Source organism: Pseudorca crassidens, chromosome 5 (assembly GCF_039906515.1).
Source record: "Pseudorca crassidens isolate mPseCra1 chromosome 5, mPseCra1.hap1, whole genome shotgun sequence".
Lineage (NCBI taxonomy): Eukaryota > Metazoa > Chordata > Mammalia > Artiodactyla > Delphinidae > Pseudorca > Pseudorca crassidens.
In genome coordinates this window covers 100,753,485-100,777,414 of record NC_090300.1, presented here as the reverse complement: position 1 = coordinate 100,777,414, position 23,930 = coordinate 100,753,485, and the positions used below count along the sequence as shown (strand labels likewise).

The window sequence follows — 23,930 nt, the reverse complement described above, 5'->3', positions numbered from 1 at the left end:
TGCAACAGCCAAGACATGAAAACAACATAAGTGTCCGTCAACAGATGAATGGATAAAGAAAATGTGACACTGACACACACACACACACACACACACACACACATGATGGAATATTATTCAGTCATAAAAAAAGAAATCCTGCCATTTGTGACAACATGAATGAACCTTGGACAAAGACAAATACTGTACAATCTCACTTATATGTAGAATCTAAATTTAAAAACAGACAAACACACACCTAGATACAGACAACAGATTGGTGGCTGCCAGAGCCAGGGGCATGAAATGACTGAAGGTGGTAAAAAGGTACAAGTTTCCAGTTGTAAGAGAAATAAGTCCTGGAGATGTAAGGTACAGCATGATGACTATAGATGACAACAGTGTACTATATATTTGAAAGTTGATAAGATAGTAGATCTTAAAAGTTCTCATCAAGAGAAAGAAAACTGGGACTTCCCTGTTGGTCCAGTGGTTAAGACTCTGCGCTCCCAATGCAGGGGGGCTGGGTTCAAGCCCTGGTCAGGGAACTAGATCCCGCATGCCACAACTAAGAGCCAGCGCAGCCAAATAAATAAATATTTAAAAAAAGAGAAAAAAAACTGTAACTATGTGCGGTGATGGATGTTAACTAAACTTACTGTGTTACTCATTTTGCAATATATACATATATAAGATTATGTTGTACACCTAAAACTAATACAATATTCTGTCAGTAACATATCAATAAACTAGTTTTTAAAAGCAAATTGATAAACAATTGGGAAAGCAATTTGGTACTAATTAGACTAGCCATAGAATGAATTCAATCTTTACTGACAATCTTCTCACCCATGATAACTATAATTAACAAAACAACTCATTATGGTATTATTTAAGTGGGTAAAAATTTTGAAATAAAAAACTATATAAAATTATTAACCTACAGCATTCCTTTACAGTAGAATATATTATACAGTAATTACTCCATTTTCAAAACTACTTAACAACATAGAAATTTTTTAAATTTTATTGAAGTACAGTTGATTTACAATGTTGTTAATTTCTGTTGTACACCAAAGTGATTCAGTTATATGTATATATATTCTTTTTCATGTTCTTTTCCACCATGGTTTATCACAGGATATTGAATATAGTTCCCTGTGCTATACAGTAGGATCTTGTTGTTATCCATCCTATATACAATAATTTGCATCTGCTAATCCCAAACTCCCAATTCTTCCCTCCCCCACCCCCACTTAGAAATTTTTACATTTATAAAAGTACTAAAAAGTCAGACACCAAGAATAAATCAAAGATCCCTGTACAATAAAATATGAAGTACATACCAAGTGACCTCAGGAAGATTGCAGAGTAGGAAACACCTACCATGTTCTCACCTAGACAACAACTGCACTGGCAGAATCTGTATGATGTAACTACTTTGGAATTCTGGAGTCTACGGAAGGCTTACAACTTCCAGTCAAAAGGTTCAACAGTAAATTGCAGTTAATTTTGGTCAATTTAGGCAATTTGGATGGTAGCAGTTACCTATGCCCAGCTTGGAGGCAAGCAGCAATGCCCAAGTTCCTAGAACAGTTTGCATAGGCTTACAATTACCACCATGAGCAATAAGGACCTCATCCTCCAAATACTGGGAATCTGTATTGTGATCACTGATTGCTATCTCTGATCGTGGATAAGCAGACATAGAGACAGGCAGCCATTGCCACAACAACCACTACCATTGTTGCAACAATCTCCCCATCCAGCTAAAACAACTTCCAAGAGATTTAAAGAACTAGCACCTATTTTATTTCCTCCCTTCATTTTTCCCATTTTCTCCTTATGGGAACCAAACATTTAAGGACCAGGACATTGAAACGTAATCACATGTACAAGGAAATTTAGAATGTCACAGACATAACCGGGGAAAGACACAGGTTCAGAAAAAACCTGAAAAGACCTTTTGTTTACATATCAGGCTGATCCCTGGAAGAGGGACATGTTACAACAATTTAAAAAACTAACAAAGGGAAAAAATCCAGCAAATGCTGGGGAAGGGAGAATCTGATTTTCAGACTTGGCATCTTATAAGATCCAAATGTCAAATTTTCAACAACAACAAAAATTCATAAGACATACAAAGAAACAGGAAAGTATGGCCAATTCAACAGAAAAAAAAATTAATCAACAGAACCTGTCCCTGAAAAGATCCAGTTGGCAGATTCAGTAGACAAAGACATTAAAACGACTATCTTAAAGATCCTCAGGGACTTCCCCGGTGGTACAGTAGTTAAGACTCCGTGCTTCCAAAGCAGGAGATGCAGGTTTGATCCCTGGTTGGTCAGGGAACAAAAATCCCACATGCTACGTGATGCGGAGAAATTTTAAAAAAAGAAAAAGAAAAGTATCTTGGACAAAAGTCAAGAAAATGACTTATGATAAAATGAAAATATCAATAAAAGACAAAATACACAAATGAACCAAAAGGAAATTCTGGAGCTAAAAAAGTATAATAACTGAAATGAAAATTTATGAGAGATTCAAAAGCAGATTTGAGCAGGGAGAAGAAACGGTCACTGAACCTGAAAATATGATCATGGAAATGACCAAATCTGAGGAACAGAAAGAAGAAAAAAAAAATTTTTTAATAAATTTATTTATTTATTTTTTGGCTGTGTTGGATCTTCATTGCTGCGCACAGGCTTTCTCTAGTTGCGGCAAGCAGGGGCTACTCTTCGTCACAGCGCCCAGGCTTCTTTTTGCAGTGGCTTCTCTTTGTTACAGAGCATGGGCTCCAGAGCGCAGGCTCAATAGTTGTAGCCCATGGGCTTAGTTACTCCACGGAATGTGGGATGTTGCCGGACAAGGGCTCGAACCCATGCCCCCTGCATTGGCAGGCAGATTCTTAACCACTGCGCCACCAGGGAAGGCCCAGAAAGAAGAAATATTTAAGAAAAGCAAACAGAGCCTAAGGGACCTACGGGACACCAAAAAATGGACTAATATACACATTGTTGGAGTCTCAGAGGAGAAGAGAAAGGGGAAAAGATATTATTGGAATAAATATCACCAAAGAATTCCAAATTTAATGAAAAAAATGAATATAAATACCCAAAAAGCTCAAGGAACTACATGTAGAGTAAACTGAATGAGATCTACACCAAGAAATGTTATAATCAAATTGTCCAAAGACAAAGGCAAAGAGAGAATCTTGAAAGCACCAAGCAAAATGTGACTCATCACACACAAAAGATCCTCAATAAGATTATGAGCAGATTTCTCATCAATAACCATGCTGGCCAGAAGGCACTGAATTGGTATATTCAAAGGACTAAAGGAAAAAACTGTCAACAGGAAATCCTATATCTGGCCAAACTGTCCTTCAAAAATTAGGACAAAATTAAGATATTCTAAGACAATCAAAAGCTGAGGGCGGGGGCTTCCCTGGTGGTGCAGTGGTTGAGAGTCCGCCTGCCGATGCAGGGGACATGGGTTCGTGCCCCGGTCCGGGAAGATCCCACATGCCACGGAGCAGCTGGGCCCATGAGCCGTGGCCGCTGAGCCTGTGCGTCCGGAGCCTGTGCTCTGCAACGGGAGAGGCCACAACAGTGAGAGGCCCACATACCGCAAAAAAAAAAAAAAAGGCTGAGGGCGTTCATTACCACTATAAGAAAAAACAGCCCTATAAGAAAAACTAAAGAGAGTCTTCATGTTGAAATGACAGGACATTAGACAGTAATTCAAAGTCATATGAAGAAATAAAGATAACTGGTAAAAGTAAATTCATAGACAATTATAAAATCAGGTATTGTAACTGGTTTGTAACTTGCCCGTTTACTTTCTACATGATTTAAGCCAGGGGTCCCCAATCCCCGGGTCACGGACTGCTATTGGTCCACACGGCCTGTTACGAACTAGTCTGCACAGCAGAAGGTGAGCAGCCAGTAGGCAAGTGAAGCTTCATCTGCCACTACCCATCACTCCCCATCGCTCCCCATCGCTCGCATTACCGCCTGAACCATCACTCATATTACTGCCTGAACCACCCCCCCGATCCCCGTCCATGGAAAAACTGTCTTCCACGAAACTGGTCCCTGGTGCCAAAAATGTTGGGGACCACTGACTTAAGAAACTAATGCATTTTTTAAATTATTAGACTATGCTTTTGAACAAACAATTCATAAAGATATCATTTTATGACATCAGTAATTGAAAGGATGTGAGGACAGAGCTATAGAGGAGCACAGTTCTGAATGTTATTGAAATTAAGCTGGCATAAATTCAAATTAGCATGTTATAACTTTAGAATGTTAAATGTAATCCTCATGATAACCACAAAGAAATCAGCTATAGAATACAGACAAAAGGAAATGAGAATGAAATCAAAAAGCTTCACTACGAAAAAACAAGTAAACACAGAGAAAGACAGAAATGTAAGAAATAAGGGGCAAAAAAGCTATAAGGTGTATAGAAAACAAATATCAAAATCACAGAAAGTCCTTCCTTATCAATAATTGCTTTAATTGTAATTAATTCAACCCCAAACAAAAGATAAAGACTGGCAGAATGGATTAAAAATATATGATCCAAGACTTCCTTGGCAGTCCAGTGGTTAAGACTCTGCACTTCCACCGCAGAGGGTGCAGGTTGAATCCCTGGTCGGGGAACTAAGATCCCGCATGCTGCATGGCATGGCAAAAAAAAAAAAGATCCAACTATAGGCTGTCTACAAGAGACTCACTTTAGATGCAAAGACACAAATAGGTTGAAAGTGAAAATATGAAAAAAGATATTCTATGCAAATACTAGCCAAAAGAGAGCAAGGGTGGCTATACTAATATCAGACAAAATAGACCTTAAATCAGAAGTTCACAGGAGAGAAAGAAGGACATTATATATTAGTACAAGGTTCAATACAACAGGTGATTTAACAATTGTAAATACTTACACATCTAATATTATCAAAATATATTAAGGAAAAAATTGATAGAACAGAAGGGAGAAACAGACATTTTCACAGTAATAGTTGAAGACTTCAATACCCCACTCTCAACAGGAACAGAACAACCTGAGAGAAGATATGTAAGGAATTAGAGGACTTAAACAAATAAAATAAACCTACGCGACCTAACCGTCATATACAGACACTCTACCCAACAAGAGAATATGTATTCTTCTCAAGTGTACAAAGGACATTCTCCATGATAGCTGTATTTTAAGACAAAAAAACTACATCTCAACAGATTTAGAAAGATAAATATCATACAAGGCATCTTCTCTGACCACACAGGATGAAGTTAGAAATGAGTAACAGAAGGAAAACTGGAATACTCACATCTTTGGCAATTAAACAACACACTCTGAAGCAAGCAATGGGTGTAAGAAGATATCACAAGGAAATAGAAAACGCTGAGGGATAAATGAAAATGAAAGGACAACATATCAAAACACATGGGATGAAGCAAAAGCAGTGCTAAAGGAGAAATATACAGCTACAGATGCTTACACCAAAAAAGAAGAAATATCTGATATCAACAACCTAACTTTACAACTTAAGGAACTAGAAAAAGAACAAACTAAATTCAAAGGTAGTGGAAGTAATAAAATAATAAAGATAAGAGCAGAGATAAAAAGAGAATGGGAGAAAAAAAAGAAAAATCAACAAAACCAAAAGTTCGTTCTTCAGAAAGATCAATAAAATCAACAGACCTTTAGCTAGATGGACTAAGAAAACGAAGAGAAGATTCAAATTAATAAAATCAGAAATGAAAATTAAAACATTACGACCAGCCCGACAGAAATAAAAAGGATTAGAAGAGAGTACGATGAACAACTATATGAATTGGATAATGTAGATGAAATTAACAAATTCCTACTGACACAAAACCTACTAAATCACAAATAAATAGAAAATCTGAATAGACCCATAACTAGTAAGGACATTGAGTCAGTAACCAAAAACCTCCCAATAAAGGAAAGCCCTGGAACTGACAGCCTCAAACGGTGAATTCTACCAAACTTTTAAAGAACAACTAACAGATAATCTTTTCAAACTCTTCCAAAAAACTGAAGATGATGGAATACATCCTCATTCTGTGAGGTCAAGCATTGCCTTGATAGCAAATCAATTCAAAGACACTACAATAAAAATATAGGCCAATATCCCCAAGGAACATTGATGCAAAAATCCTCAATAAAATACCTCAAATGGCTCATATGGTTATATACCTCAACTACATGGATTTACTCCCAGGATGCAAGGATGGTTCAACATACAAAAATCTATCAATATAACACACCACATTAACAAAATAAAAGTGTAAAACCACATGGTCATGTCAATTAATGCAGAAAAAGCACTCCACAAAATTCAATACCTTTTGCTAATAACTAAAAAATAAAATTCGACAATCTAGGAATAGAAACAAACTACTCACCTCAACATAGTAAAAACCATATATTAAAAATGCACAGGAAACATCAAACTCAACGATGAAAGATTGACAGCTTTTCTTCTAGGATCAGGAATAATGCAAGGATGCCCACTTTTACCACTTCTAATCAACACACTACTAGAAGTTCTAGCCAGAGCACTTATACAAGAAAAAGAAATATAAAAGCATCGAAACTGGAAAGAAATAATCTGTGTTTGCAGATGATATGATCTTACATGTAGGAAACTCTAAAGATTACACATACACAAAAACAAAACTGTTAGAATTAATAAACAACAACAAAAAAAGGAAACTAAGAGAACAATCTATTTACAATAGCTTCAAGAAGAGAAAAAGAAACTTAGCACTTAACCAAGGAGACAAAAGACGTGTACAATGAAAACTATAAAACGTGGCTGAAAGAAATTAAAGAAGACATTAATAAATGGAAACACATCCCATGTTCATGGATTGGAAGGCTTAATATTGTTAAGATGTCAATACTACCTAAAGCAATCTACACACTGAATTCAATCTTATCAAAACTGCAGTAGCATTTCTTGCAGAAATATAAAAACTTATCCTAAAACGCATACATGACCTTAAGGAAACCGGAAGAGCCAAAAACAATCTTCAACAAATTTGGAGGTCTCACACTCCCTGATTTCAAAAATTACTACAAAGCTATAATAATCAAAACACCATGGAACTGGCATAAAGACAGATATAGAGATCAATGTAATAGAACAACACCCAGAAATAAACCCTTGCATATATGGCAGATGATTTTCACATGGCTGCCAAGACCATTCAGTGGGGAAAGGACAGCCTTTTCAACAAAGCATGTGGAGAAACAATATCCACATGCAAAAAGAATGAAGATGGACCCTCACCTAACACCCTACACAAAAGTTAACTCAAAATGCATCAAAGGCCTAAATGCATAAGCTGAAACTATAAAACTCTAGGCATAGGGGAAAATGTTCATGACACTGGATTTGGCAAAAATTTCTTGTATATGACACCAAAGCATGGGCAAAAAATGGAAACATAGATATATTGGACTTTATCAAAACTGAAACTTCTGTACATCAAGTGGCAGTATCAGTAGAATAAAAGTCAACCCACAAAATGGGAGAAAATATTTGCAAATCATATTTCTGATAATATATTAATATTCAGAATAGAGAGAGAACTCCTAAAACTCAAAAATAAAAAACAGAAGACGGCATACTAGGATGATGGGGAATTCACATCTCCGCACAACTAGGACACTTACCAGGCACTGGTGGGGAACCATGGACACCAAAAAGGACAGAAGGAAGCCCCAGCAAGTGGTTGTTTCAATTATACTTTTATTTTTCCTAATATATTTTTTATCTTTCTAATTTTATTTTGTTTTTTATTCTTTGATACTGTACTGCTCCTCTTTTTCTTTATTGCTTGCTTTTTTTTTTTTTTTTTTTTTACTGTGCCACAAAGCTTGCGGGATCTTGGTTCCCATTCCGGATGTCGGGCCCAAGCTACTGTGGTGGGAGCTCCGAGTCCAAACTGCTGGACTAAGAGAGAACCTCAGACCCCAGTGACTATTAATCGGAGTGAAGCCTCCCAGAGGTCCTCATCTCAGCACCATGACCCAGCTCTATCCAACTGGCTGCAAACTTCAGTGTTGTAAGTCTCAGGCGAAACAACCAGTAAGACAGGAATACAGCACCACCCAGGAAAAAAAAAAGAAACAACAAAAACACATGTTACAGATGAAGAAGCTAGGTAAAAACGTACAAGACCAAATAAATGAAGACGAGATACATAACTTACCTGAAAAAGAATTCAGAGTAACGATAGAAAAGATGATCCAAATTCTCGGAAACAGATGGAGAAAATACAAGAGACATTTAACAAGGATCTAGAGAACTAAAGAGCAAATAAACAGTGAGGAACAACATAATTACTGAAATTAAAAATACTCTAGAAGGAAGCAATGGCAGAATAACTGAGGCAGAAAAAACAGATAAGCAAGCTGGAAGATAAAATAGTGGAAATAACTGCCAGGGAGCAGAAAAAAGAAAGAACACAATTGAGGACAGTCTCAGAGACCGCTGGGGCATCATTAAATGCATCAACATTCGAATTATACAGGTCCCAGAAGAGGAAGAGAAAAAGAAAGGATATGAGGAAATATTTGAAAAGATTATAGTTGGAAACTTCCCTAACATGGGAAAGGAAATACTCATTCAACTCCAGGAAGCACAGACAGTCCCATGCAGGATAAATCCAAGCAGAAATAAACCAAGACATATATTAATCAAACTATCAAAAATTAAATACAGGGCTTCCCTGATGGCGCAATGGTTGAGAGTCTGCCTACCGATGCAGGGGACGGGGGTTCGTGCCCCAGTCCAGAAAATCTCACATGCCGCGAAGCGGCTGGGCCTGTGAGCCATGGCCGCTGAGCCTGCGTGTCCAGAGCGTGTGCTCCGCAACAGGAGAGTCCACAACAGTGAGAGGCCCGTGTTACGCAAAACAAAAAAAAATTAAAAAATAAATACAAACAAAAAATATTAAAAGCAGCAAGGGAAAAGCAACAAGTAACATATAAGGGAATGACCATAAGGTAAACAGCCGATCTTTCAGCAGAAACTCTGCAAACCAGAAGGGAGTGGGCAGGACATATTTAAGTGATAAACGGGAAAAACCTGCAACCAAGACTACTCTATCCAGCAAGGATCTCATTCAGATTCGACAGAGAAATTAAAACTTTTACAGACAAGCAAAATCTAAGAGAATTCGGCACCACCAAACCAGCTTTACAAAAATGCTAAAGCAAATTCTCTGGGCAGGAAAGACAAAAGAATGAAAAGACCTACAAAAACAAACCAAAAACAATTAGGAAAATGGCAATAGGAAAATACATATCGATAACTATCTTAAATGTAAATAGATTAAATGCTCCAACCAAAAGACCCAGGCTGACTGAATAGATACAAAAACAAGACCTGTATACACGCTGTCCACAACAGACCCACTTCAGACCTAGGGACATGTACAGAATGAACGTGAGGGGATGGAAAAAGATATTCCATGCAAATGGAAATCAACAGAAAGCTGAAGCAGCAATTCTCATATCAGACAAAACAGAATGTAAAATAAAGACTATTACAAGAGACAAAGAAGGACACTATAAAATGATCAAGCGATCGAACTAGGAAGAAGATATAACAATTGTAAATATATATGCACCCAACACAGGAACACCTCAATACATACGGCAAATGCTAACAGCCATAAAAGGGGAAACTGACAGTAACACAATAATAGTAGGGGACTTTAAAACAACTTTCACCAATGGACATATCACCCAAAATAAAAATAAATAAGGAAACACAAGGTTTAAATGATACATTAAACAAGATGGACTTAATTGATACTTACAGGACATTCCATCCCAAAACAACAGAATACACTTTCTTCTCAAGTGCTAATGGAATACTCTCCAGGATAGACCATATCGTGAGTCACAAATCAAGCCTTGGTAAATTTAAGAAGATTGAAATCATATCAAGTATCTTTTCAGACCACAACACTATGAGACTAGGTATCGATTACAGCACAGAAGCTGTAAAAAATACAAACACATGGAGGCTAGACAATATGCTACTAAATAACCAAGAGATCACTGAAGAAATCAAAGAGGAAATCAAAAAATACCTAGAAATAAATGACAATGAAAACATGACCACCCAAAACCTATGTGAGGCAGCAAAAGCAGTTCTAAGAGGGAAGTTTATAGCAATATAATCCTACCTCAAGAAACAAGAAACATCTCAAATAAACAATCTAACCTTACGCCTAAAGCAATTAGAGAAAGAAGAACAAAAAAACCCCAAAGTTAGCAGAAGGAAAGAAATCATAAAGATCATATCAGAAATAAATGAAAAAGAAATGAAGGAAATGATAGCAAACATCAATAAAACTAAAAGCTGGTTCTTTCAAAAGATAAACAAAATTGATAAACCATTAGCCAGACTCATCAAGAAAAAAAGGGAGAAGACTCAAAAGAATTAGAAATGAAAAAGGGAAGTAACAACTGACACTGCAGAAATACAAAGGATCAAGAGAGATTACTACAAGCAACTATATGCCAATAAAATGGACAACCTAGAAGAAATGCACAAATTCTTAGAAAAGCACTACCTCCCAAGACTGAACCAGGAAGAAATAGAAAATATAAACAGACCAATCACAAGCACTGAATTTGAAAGTGAGATTAAAAATCTTCCAAAAGCCCAGGACCAGATGGCTTAACAGGTGAATTCTATAAAACATTTAGAGAAGAGTTAACACCTATCCTTCTAAAACTCTTCCAAAACATAGCAGAAGGAGGAACACTCCCGAACTCATTCTACGAGGACAGCATCACCCTGATACCAAAGCCAGACAAAGGCGTCACAAAAAAAGAAAACTACAGGCCAATATCACTGATGAACATAGATGCAAAAATCCTCAACAATATCCTAGCAAACAGAATCCAAAAGCACATTAAAAGGATCATATACCATGATCAAGTGCAGTTTATGCAAGGATTCTTAAATATACGCAAATCAGTCCTTGTGATACACCATATTAACAAACTGGAGGATAAAAACCATATGATTATCTCAATACATGCAGAAAAAGCTTTCCACAAAATTCAACACCAATTTATGATAAAAACTCTCCAGACAGTAGACACAGAGGGAACCTACCTCAACATAATAAAGGCCATACATGACAAACCCACAGCCAACATCATTCTCAATTGTGAAAAACTGAAAACACTTCCTCTAAGATCGGGAACAAGACAAGATTGCCCACTCTCACCACTATTATTCAACACAGTTTTGGTAGTTATAGCCACAGCAATCAGAGAAGAAAAAGAAAGAAAAGGAATCCAAATTGGAAAAGAAGAAGTAAAACTGTCACTGTTTGCAGATGACATGATACTATACATAGAGAATCCTAAAGATGTTACCGAAAACTACTAGAGCTAATCAATGAATTTGGTAGAGTAGCAGTATACAAAATTAATACACAGTAATCTCTTACATTCCTATACACTAATGACGAAGAATCTGAAAGAGAAATTAAAGGAACACTCCCATTTACCATTGCAACAAAGGGTAAAATATCTAGGAATAAACCTACCTAAGGAGAGAAAAGCCTACATGCAGAAAACTATGACACTGATGAAAGAAATTAGAGACGATACAAACGGATGGAGAGATATATACCATGCTCTTGGAGTGAAAGAATCAACATTGTGAAAATGACAATACTACCCAAAGCAATCTACAGATTCAATGCAATCCCTATCAAATTACCAATGGCATTTTTCACAGAACTAGAACAGAAAATTGCACAATTTGTATGGAAACACAAAAGACCCCGAATAGCCAAAGCAATCTTGAGAAAGAAAAACGGAGCTGGAGAATCAGGCTCCCTGACTTTAGACTATACTACAAAGCTACAGTAATCAAGACAGGATGGTACTGGCACAGAAACAGAAATATACATCAGTGGGACAGGATAGAAATCCCAGAGATAAACCCATGCACATATGGTCACCTTATCTTTGATAAAGGAAGCACGAATATACAATGGAGAAAAGACAGCCTCTTAAATAAGTGGTGCTGGGAAAACTGGATGGCTACATGTAAAAGAATGAAATTAGAAAACTCCCTAACACCATACACAAAAATAAACTCAAAATGGATTAAAGACCTAAATGTAATGCCGGATACTATCAAACTCTTAGAGGAAAACATAGGCAGAACACTCTATGACGTAAATCACAGCAAGATCCTTTTTGACCCACCTCCCACAGAAATGGAAATAAAAACAAAAATATACAAATGGGACCCAATGACACTTAAAAGCTTTTGCACAGCAAAGGAAACCATAAACAAGACGAAAAGACAACCCTCAGAATGGGAGAAAATATTTGCAAACGAAGCAACTGACAAAAGATTAACCTCTAAAATATACAAACAGATCATGAAGCTCAATATCAAAAAAACAAACAACCCAATCCAAAACTGGGCAGAGGACCTAAATAGACATTACTCCAAAGATATACAAATTGCCAAGACACACATGAAAAGATGCTCAACATCACTAATTATCAGAGAAATGAAAATCAAAACTACAATGAGGTATCACCTCACACCGGTCAGAATGGCCACCATCAAAAAATCCAGAAACAATAAATGCTGGAGAGGGTGTGGAGAAAAGGGAACCCTCTTGCACTGTAGATGGGAATGTAAATTGATACAGCACTATGGAGAACAGTATGGAGGTTCCTTAAAAAACTAAAAGTAGGACTACCATATGACCCAGCAGTCCCACTACTGGGCATATACCCTGAGAAAACCATAATTCAAAAAGAGTCATGTACCACAATGTTCACTGAAGCTCTACTTACAATAGCCACGACATGGAAGCAACCTAAGTGTCCACTGACAGATGAATTGATAAAGAAGATGTGGCACATATATACAATGGAATATTACTCAGCCATAAAAAGAAACGAAATTGAATTATTTGTAGTGAGGCAGATGGACCTAGAGTCTGTCATACAGAGTGAAGTAAGTCAGAAAGAGAAAAGCGAATACCGTGTGCTAACACGTATATATGGAATCTAAAAAAAAAAATAAAGTTCTGATGAACCTAGGGGCAGGACACGAATAAACACACAGACGTAGAGAATGGACTTGAGAACAAGGGGAGCGGGAAGGGTAAGCTGGGACGAAGTGAGAGAGTAACACTGACATATATACACTACCAAATGTAAAACAGATAGCTAGTGAGAAGCAGCAGCATAGCACAGGGAGATCAGCTTGTTGCTCTGCAACCACCTAGAGGGGTGGGACAGGGAGGGTGGGAGGGAGATGCAAGAGGGAGGGGATATGGGGATATATGTATGCATATAGCTGATTCACTTTGTTATACAGCAGAAACTAACACAACATTGTAAAGCAATTATACTCCAATAATGATGTTAAAAAATAAAGAAATAAAAAACAACCTGATTCATCAATGGGCAAAGGAGCTGAACAGACAGTTCTCCAAAGAAGATACATGAATGGCCAATAAACTCATGAAAAAGATGTTCAATATCAGTAATTACTAGGAAAAACCATATCAAAAGCACAATGAGATATCACTTCACACCCATTAGGATGGCCATTATGCAAACACAAAAAATAACAAGTGTTACCAATGATGTGAAAAAACCAGGACCCTTGTGCACTGCTGTGTCAATGTAAAATGGTACAGTTACTACAGAGAACAGTGTGGGGGTTACTCAAAAAATTAATAATAGAATTAAATGATCCAGCAATTCCACTTTCAGATATACACCCAAAATAATTAAAAGCAGAAACACAGATACTTGTACACTGATGTTCATAACAGTGTTATTATTCACAATAGCCAAAAAATGGAGGCAACCCATGTATCCATAGACATTTATATCAGACTCCAGAAAGGCAAAAAGGAACCAAAACAATTAGAAAAGTTATCTCCAGACTGTTATTCTGGGTCTAATACCTCACTCAAAACATCACAAATTAAACTGTAGTTCACTGACCTATTTTTATACTTGGGGTTGAGGAGGTCTTTCCAAGAATAAACCAAAACACTGGGGTCAAACACTGACAGGTTTTACAAAATAAAACTTTAAGTATCAATACTACAGAAGTTAGTATAAACAAAGTAAAATTACAAATAGGAAACCTAAAAAAATTTTTGCAACACATATAACAAAGAGTTAGTACCTTTCATAAGAGTTCTTATAAATCAGTAAGAAACAAATGAAACACCCCAATACATGCAAAGACTAAAGAAGAAACTCATGTGCGAAATACAAAATCCATCTTCACTAAAATAATGACTGAAATGAAAACAATTTATTGAAAACAATTATGTTTATTTTTGCCAACAGGTCATCAAAATATTTCAATGATATCACTTAATTCTGGATAAAGTACAGGAGAATGGCACTACAAGATTTGTAAGATTAAGTACACAAAGATATATATATAAATCCATTTATTGGGACTTCCCTGGTGACGCAGTGGTTAAGAATCCGCCTGCCAATGCAGGGGACACGGGTTCGATCCCTGGTCTGGGAGGATCCCACTTGCCGCAGAGCAACTAAGCCCATGAGCCACAACTACTGAGCCTGCACTCTACAGCCAGCGAGCCACAACTACTGAGCCTGTATGCCACAACTACTGAAGCCCGTGTGCCTAGAGCCCATGCTCTGCAACAAGAGAGGCCACCACTATGAGAAGCCCATGCACCACAACGAAGAGTAGCCACCACTTGCTGCAACTAGAGAAAGCCTGCATGCAGCAACGAAGACCCAACACAGCCAAAACTAAATAAATAAACTTAATGGACTTCCCTGGTGGCACAGTGGTTAAGAATCCGCCTGCCAATGCAGGGGACACAGGTTTGAGCCCTGGTCTGGGAAGATCCCACATGCCGCGAGGCAACTAAGCCCATGCACCACAACAACAGAGCCTGTGCTCTAGAGCCCATGCGCCACAACTACTGAGCCCGTGTGCTGCAACTACTGAAGGCCAAGCACCTAGAGCCCATGCTCTGCAACGAGAAGCCACTACAATGAGAAGTCCATGCACCGCAACAAAGAGTAGCCCCTGCTCGACACAACCAGAGAAAACCCACACACAGCAACGAAGACCCAATGCAGCCAAAAATAAATAAATAAATTAAAAAAATAAATTTATAAAAAAGGATAACTCCATTTATTATGGCATTGTTATACAGATAAAAAAATGAAAAATACCCTAAATGTCCACCCATAAGGAAGTAAATATATGTAAAAGAAGATAAAATAGATCTCTATGTATTGATGTAAAAAGTTATCAAATTGAAAGATAATAAGTGATTTTCTCATTTACTCCTCCAGCATACCTAGGTATTATTATCTTATCTTACAGATGGGCTAAACTGAGGTACAGAGAAAGAGAAGTTAAGCAAATTGCCTGAGCTGCAATTCAAGTCTGTACTAAATGAGTTAATACAGGTATGGCATTTATCACAGTGTAATATCATATTAAAGACTTAATAAATATTACTTAAAATTTGTTATAGGAATAGTATAAAGGTTAATAATTAAGTATCTATATGTTAAAATAAATTGGCATCTAGAAAAAGCAAATATCCTACTTCAAGGTGACCATTTTAATTTAAATTTCCTATTCACTTTTGGTGTTTTCTATTAATCCTTTATTTTTGGCATAAAACACAAGACTTTTTTTCCTATATAATTACATTCAGGCTGTCATTAAAGTTGGTAATAACAGCTCTGAACAATAAAGACAAGCTAAGGCTAAAGTAAGATTTTTAGCCTTCATATAACATTTTTTCATATGTATCATCAAGGGCACAAGCATTGGGTTTTCAGAGGAAACCTCCTCAGTTTTCAGCCATAGCCCCCATTCTTCAACCCACCAACTTCTATTTGCTACTTGACATTCTGTCTTTGTAACAAAGTTGGCCACATTCTCTACAATAACAGAACAGTAACAATAATGTCAGAACATCATGTTTCCTTCTGAGAAGATCTAATTTCTATTTACTCTTTCTGATTTTAAGACAGGCAAACTAGGAGGAGGTTGGTTACAAGAGTCCCCTCCTCGAGCCTATCCTGTATTCATCCTGTATTTAGTTTTAATGGGGCATATCTACTGAAGTGATGATATGGCCATACTTAAAATTTATGGGGCACTCTGGATTCTCCTCAAAATGAACTCATTTTAAGGGAAGAGAGAACTAGTTTGGTTTAAGGAGTACAGTACTCCTTAAACCACATGGTAATACTAGTATGGCTGTGGCAATTGTGACTACCATTTATTGGTTACCTATCAAGTTCTAGGCATTTTACATAGGTTATCTCCTTAAATCTGCACAATAATCCTATAAGGTGTGTATAATTATCCCTGTTTTAAAGATAGAATAGGTAACTTGCCCAAGGTAAGTCAGCATGTTAGCAGTACAGCTAAAATCTGAATCCAGGCATCTGGCTCCAAAGTCTATGCCTATTCTAAATGCAAGAATCAAAGAAAGAATATTACCACGAAAAGAATGAATTTCCAGAGTCCATATCAAATACCGCCTGGAAATTTCCTTACTATTTGGAAAGGACCTTAGGAGAGTTCTCACTGAATAGATTTTAGAAAGAGCCAGAAATTTTAGAGTTGTTACTAGTAAACCTTAGCCCCAGGTTGGTATAAAGCCTGAAAAGTATAGATTACAATTTGATAGTTTCACAGAATCCTCACAATAGTGCTATTTTTCATAACAGCATGAATGTGCACTCACGTCATTTGAATTCCAAGGGAACAGTACATAAGTGACTTTCTCTACAGAAAGTATCTTCAATAATAATTTTTTGTATGGTATTTTATTTTCATAAAGAATTCTCACAAGTGAGATTTTAAAATGATTATACACAATTTTGTAAGGTTAGAAACATTATTCAAAATTATTTCTCTTGGGCTTCCCTGGTGGCGCAGTGGTTGAGAGTCTGCCTGCCCATGCAGGGGACACGGGTTCGTGCCCCGGTCCGGGAAGATCCCACATGCCGCGGAGCAGCTGGGCCCGTGAGCCATGGCCGCTGAGCCTGCACGTCCGAAGCCTGTGCTCCGCAACAGGAGAGGCCACAACAGTGAGAGGCCCGCGTACCGCAAAAAAAAAAAAAAAAAAAATATATATATATATATATATATATATATATATATATATTTCTCTTTTTACAACTAAGGAAACCAAAGATCAAGGTTAAATGACATGAACATTAACCCAAGTGCACAAAATTCAATATGTATTGAGCTAAGCACTGGATATAAATGTAAATAAGATATGATCTCTCCTTAAGGATCTCATGGTCTAGTACAGGAGGCAAATATAAACACTTATAGTGCAAAATGATAAATGCATTTCTACTATCTCTGATTCTACATTAAATTTATTAGTAACTGGATAATGCCACTGGAGCTTTTTTTTTTCAGCAAATTCATAAAAAGTATAAAGTTAAAATTGTCACTGAGAATTTACTAAGTAGAACCTAAGTGAAACACAAAATATTTTCCAAAAGGAGAAAAATTCATAAAATTTTTAAGTTCATAAGAAATAAACAGAGTTTATAAAAACAGAATGTGTTAGAAATTAAGAAATTTGTTATAGATATTTTAAAAGGCAACCATAAATACTCTTTAATGTAACTAGGCTTACAAGAGAAATACAAACCAGAAGTTACCTTTTGGTTGGGGGTAGAGGGACAATTAAGACTGGATCAATAATTTTTCACTCAGATCAAAACTATTTATTGTACTGGTGTAAAGCAGAAAATAAAATAGAGAAGTTCACGGTAAATGAAAGTTAAAAGATCTAGTACTATTTACTAACTGACATCCCCTAGCTTTTTACTGCAAATTTTTTTCTTATTTACAGCCCCCAAATGAGCCTTTGCTAAAGCTTAAAACAAAAGCAACTGCTGATTTCCATTTCTCTTATCAGTACAGTAAGCCATGTTTGTTAATGGAATTCAGCTATCTCAGGCCATTTTTTGTGAAGAATGCATTCAGTCATTCATTCAGCAGATATTTAATGGCCAGGTACAGTTCTAGAATATGAGTATACAAATAGTGAATAAGAAAAGATGGAGGGGGGCTTCCCTGGTGGCACAGTGGTTGAGAGTCCGCCTGCCGATGCAGTGGACACGGGTTCGTGCCCCGGTCCGGGAAGATCCCACGTGCCGCGGAGCGGCTGGACCCGTGAGCCACAGCCGCTGAACCTGCACGTCTGGAGCCTGTGCTCCGCAACGGGAGAGGCCACAACAGTGAGAGGCCCGCGTACCGCAAAAAGAAAAAAAAAAAAAAAAAAAAGAAAAGATGGATGTGGATGGACGGACAGACAGATGGATGGATGGATAGAGAGAAAGCCAGATGGATGAATAGGACAAAGAAGGCGAAGGAATAGACAGATGTCAGGAGAATGAATTTCAATTATACCAGACAAATAAACTGAAATAGGTAACTAAATTTTCATTAAGAGTCTGCCTCCATTTTCCCAAAACACAAGTAGAGTGACCGGAACTGTCTGAAACTGATTATTAGCTATGGACTGTTGGTTCCAATAGCCGTTCCAGCCACCAGGGGAGAAAAGTTATACTAGCCATCAGAGCACAGCTGCCTCTCATTTAGCAGTAACATATCTGTGGGGGAAGAATAGAGGAAGGCTCATGAGAATAAGTAAAATATTTATTTTGAGTAAAGTTATCACTAAACATACCTTTCAGATAAAAAGGAGCTCTTGTGAGGATTTAGATTTTGACAAGATTCTAGGCTGCCATCAGATGATGAAGAAAGCTGCTCTGATTGCAAGTTGTCTGTATCACCCAAACTGGCCTCAGTTACAGGTGAGGTCTTTATGTATTTTCTTCCTAACTCCGTTCCCAGGACATTCGTCAATATAACTCTGGGTATCCTGTCATATAAAATAACAAACACTGTACTGTACTGAAATTTGCAGTAAAAAAAATTCTAGGAAGTTGAATTTTCAAGCATTTTCAACTCAGTACAAGTAAGCTATTAGAATTATATCACCCTAGAAATCAGCCCATAAAAACTCAAAATGTTGGATGAACACTCTTTTTTTTGTTTCTAGAAATACTTGTATCTTATAAATTGGCATAGATTGGCATGCCACTATAATGGCTTAACTGTACTTAGTGGATGCTATTGGGGTTGTTTAAAATTTTAACCAGTTTTTCTCAAAAAATGCTTTTTCTTTTCCAGTAGTTATTAAAAACACAGATACTACAAACCAATTCAATAAATCTTTATTCTTCTCCTTCAACAGAAAGGTCCTTGGTAAATAACAATACTCATAATTGGTAAATGACAAATGCTAAATCCAATAAGGAAGACATCATTCAGATTGTATCTATGGTAATGATAGAGTCCTTAAGTGAAACAGCACATACACTGATGGTAATAAATACTCTTTATATAATAGCACCAGGGAAAAGGGTCAACAAAATAAATGTTTAGTAAAGTGTAATTTTTAACACTCCAAACTTTTTTAAAGTGGTGGTTTCATATCATCCTTAAACAGAAGAGGATAGCCTAATCTTCTCCTGGTTAGCCAGTTGTTACTATAAACAACTGATGTTCTTTTCCACACTACAATGATGCCCTCAAGGCAACTATCTGTCCTGAATTGACTGGCCCAGGCCAAATTATTGTGATTTTTTTACTTCACATTAGTGTATTTTTTAAGTTTCCTATCTCCTCTTTATCAGATGTCCCCCTTGACTGTTACCCATATGTCACTTGAAGCACTTTATTGACCTTTTGTGAGAGACAATACATAACACCTAGAAAGGGCCAGAGTACTTTTGTTTAAGTAAAAAAATGTGAGCTTCCCTGTACTTTGTTACATCTGCTGTAGTTCTCAGAGGTACTCTATTTTCACTACATAGAGGCACTGTGTTCTTTTCACTATGATCCAGATAATGTAAAATTTCAGCTCATAGGAGAACTTTAAAATAACTTAGCCTTCTCTTTATTTTAAACATGAAGAACTCAAAGTTCAGAAAAGTTAAATGGTTGCCCAAGTATAAGCAACTCTTCCTGGAAGAAGGACCTTGGCCAATTATCTTTTGGTTCTTTTAATTTTATCCCATTACACTGCATCCTCAATACTAACCTGCCACAGCATCAAGATAACTGAGCTTTTCTGTAGATACTTCAGGAAACTTTAAAAATATCCATTTCCAGAACAACCTCCACAAAAAAATGTACTGGGTTGATTAACCAGTATATGATCTAAAAACAAGGCTAGCAGTAAATACAACTCTCTGAACTCAGAGTTCGAGTGAAGGAAGAAAGCAAAGAAAGTTAGCCATTTAGTACAACCACTAACTGTGGGGAGAGGAGGACAGAGATATTTTTCTATCTCCCCTCATGATTTAAATCTCTAAGAATCCTATTTATTATTGTCTGCTTTGTATATTTGATGTCTGACAGAACCCTTCTTAAAATCCTCGAATTGAAGTAGGAATGAAGACAATACAGGACCAGTAAGGAGTCTCAAGGTTTCTTCTGTCTGACCTCACACTAGGAATTGCTGTGAAATAAATCACTAAAGAAAACTCAACTACAGTTCTCAATGCTTTAGGAAAAATGCAGGAATATTAGAAGAGAGAATTTTATTGGGTAAGAACTATTTTTTTCCAAATAGTTTGGCACAATTAAAATTTTACTTACTTTTAAGAGATGAGAGAATCTGATATACTAGTTGATAGCTCATTTTAAGAGCAGATGATACACTCTTTTTATGGTCCCCTATCATTACTGAATTCTAAAATGTGGCTCATAATGAAAATAATCCAAGAAACGTAGTGTTTATAAAGAGAAAATTTGGGGCACAGAGGAAGAAATACCAAAGAAATATCAGCTATAATTTAGTACCTCTGTTTAAATGCCTGACTACAGTATGTTTAAATGTGTTTTTAAATGTTGAGTCCCTAAAAAAAAAAAAAGCTGTCTCTCCAAATATGAGAGAGAGAGTCCATAGAAGATTAGTCCTATAAAAAGTACTGAAGAGAATAATCAACAACAACAAAAAATACAAATATCAGCAATGAAAGGGAAAAATTATAAAGATTAGAGTTAGCTTCTGAATAATAAATGATCATTCTATTCTTTTATGGTTTGTTTTGCTGCTAGATTTTGAAGGAAGAAAAAGCAGAGCTATGAAAAAAGAATCTTAGAGGATAAATGAGAATTTTTAAGCTAAACAAATAGCTGAAAGTCTTTCCTAGAAGAGAAAAATGTCAAAATTCACCAAAAAACCACTTGAAAAGATTATATACCAAACTGCAGTAGAACCCGCATTTCTAAAGCACAAGAGCCCTAGAGGGCCTCTGAAGCTATCAGAAGGTTCAGGGAACTATCTCAGCATGTCTACCATGATACACCTTTCAATTAGAAAGCATTCTACCACTATGTGAACAAATGCCACAAGAAAAAAATTTTTTAAGTAAGTAGAATATTTAAAGGTTAATAGACATCACATAAAATATGTAATAAAGTCCAATACCTACTTATTAAAAAATTAAAGGTCAAAAGAATGAAAAGCAGTATGGCACAGAGGTTAAGACCAAGGACTCTGGAGTCAAACATAAGGTTGGGTTCTGAATTCAGCACCTAGTAACTATATAACCTTAGATAAGTTACTTACCATAATTTATACCTCTTATCTTTGATCTCCTCATCTCAAAGATGGGGAGAATTATAATATCTACCTTAAAAAATTATAAAGATTAGATGAAATAATAGATGTAAAGCAGTTTAGCACAAGTCCTGGCACACAGTAAATATACAATAAATGGAAGCTCACTTTAATTTTCCTATTATTGAAGTCTTGCTCAAACTTATAAATTATCTTTTCAATTAGTGCTTGACTGTCATAATTCATCATGCTCTGCAATCTTAATGAAAATATTTTATTAGAAAAGTATACAGTTAAATAGTTAGCAATGCCTACAGTACACCTAGCTCTTCATAACACTAACCATAGCCCAAAAATCTTTCATCAGCTATTCTCAACTTATGTAATTTGTGTACCTTGAAGAAACAGAGAGCTCTGTAATGAAAGCCTTACAGAAAACAAATCTATAAAGTAATAACTAACTTCATAATACCTAAACTGTCTTTTGGTGTACAACTTATAAATTAGCACTGCCATGGAAATTCTAGGGCTAGCCAGCATTTCAAAAGATTCTGAATTTTCACAAGAAATATATAAAGGTGTATACTTCATCTCTCATACTATCGCAATATATAAGGAAGGACTGAAAAATGTCATTTCACACAGTCCATCCAATTTTTTCCCAAGTATGCAAATAGTATCAGTAAGTAAAACAGAATTTGTTTAACTTTACTTACTAATATTATGAAATCACACTTCAACATATAATACGTTAAACCAAAGGAGAAACAAATTTTGTAATGCAGTGAGATGAAACAGAAAGTATATCGGCCTGAGAAGTAATATCATTTATTGATTGTGTCTTTACATGGTTATTTTCTCTGGTTCTTAATTTTTTCAATCACAAATTGTGAGTTCCTCCCCCACATATTGGTAGCAAGGTAAATATAAGATTGAAATAATTTAATAAATGGGGAAAAACTTTGAAAAACTGATAAGAGCTAATAAGACATACTTGATGCTAAGAGCAAATTTTTAAAGAAATGGAACCCTTGCTGAAAGATAACAATTACATCTGGTAATAAAGCTATAAATAACAAGCAAAAAAATTACAATGCTAATTTAGTTTTTATTTTGTTGTAATTTAGATGAATGTTTTTCTAAAACTGTGCTATGTAACTTATTTTTTTCTTGATCAAAACTTTTTTTTTCTTTTTTTTTGGTTAACAATGGTCATTTCTTTCTTTAGGCTGCACCAGGTCTTTTTTAGGGTTCCTATAAATGTATTCTTATCCCAGATGATATAATTCAAAATATTACTTTCCAAATCAGTTTCTTAAGCTACAAAGAAAAAAAATTTTTCATTTTTGAATTACTTTCTTAAAGAGATTCACAGATTTCCTAAGTTTGCTCTTTTCTTTTACTAAGCTATATTTTAAGTGAATATATTATCACTCAACTAAAACATTACTGGCTTAAAGAACTCTTAAGGTTACAAGAATACCGGGGTGTCCAGAAAGTCTTACCACCACAATATCTGGAATATATAATTTTCTAAAACTTCAAACATAGGCAAACTTAAGAAAAACATGAATAAATATAATTAAGCCATTTAGGGGAATTCCAAGAACCAGGAACTAACTTTTTTTTAACAGAATATAGTTACACTGTGTCAATATTTCTCTAATAATCTCTGGTGCCAATAGATGAAAACAGGAGAAAGATGCTTTACCGTCTCAAAAGTTTTGCACATGTCTCCCACTAGGCTCTTTCTTGCCTAATGTCCAAAGTTTATAAGGATCTGGAAATATTCTCCCAGGAAAACAGATATGAACCACATAAGGAGATAAAATCTACACTAAAATATGGTTTACTTGTTTAAAAAGAAATGTATGCATCCCACATACTGCTAATTTGATATTTCTAAAACTCTTGACCCTGTTCTTCATTATTTAACAAGATTGATTGGTATCATGTGTTTTCTGTTTTTCTTCTCAACTTTATCCGGAAATTAAAAGGCTAAACTATCTTCATTAAAAAGCAACTTACTTAGATCACTACCTTTAGATCCTAGAACGCACATAAAATTTCTAAAAAATGCCACTCCTTTTCTGTACAGCTGAAACTAACACAACACTATAAATCAACTATACTCCAATATAAAATTTAAAAGTTTAAATTAAAAAATAAAAACAAATAAGTAAATAAAATTTTTAAAAAGTAAAAAAA

The 23,930-nt window shown here is 35.9% G+C and overlaps 1 protein-coding gene across 23 annotated transcripts in view; it reads right to left on the bottom strand.

The window, feature by feature from the left end:
* The window catches only part of SENP7 (SUMO specific peptidase 7), a 172,469-nt gene that overhangs the window by 60,272 nt on the left and 88,267 nt on the right, over positions 1 to 23,930 (bottom strand). For 19 of the 23 annotated variants that reach the window (XM_067739034.1, XM_067739033.1, XM_067739047.1 and 16 more), the window contains one exon: positions 18,777 to 18,971. The exons of the other annotated variants lie outside the window; for them this stretch is intronic. In XM_067739034.1, coding sequence (XP_067595135.1) covers positions 18,777 to 18,971 — 195 coding nt within the window. The remainder of the gene's footprint in view (positions 1 to 18,776; positions 18,972 to 23,930) is intronic. 23 annotated transcript variants of the gene reach the window in all.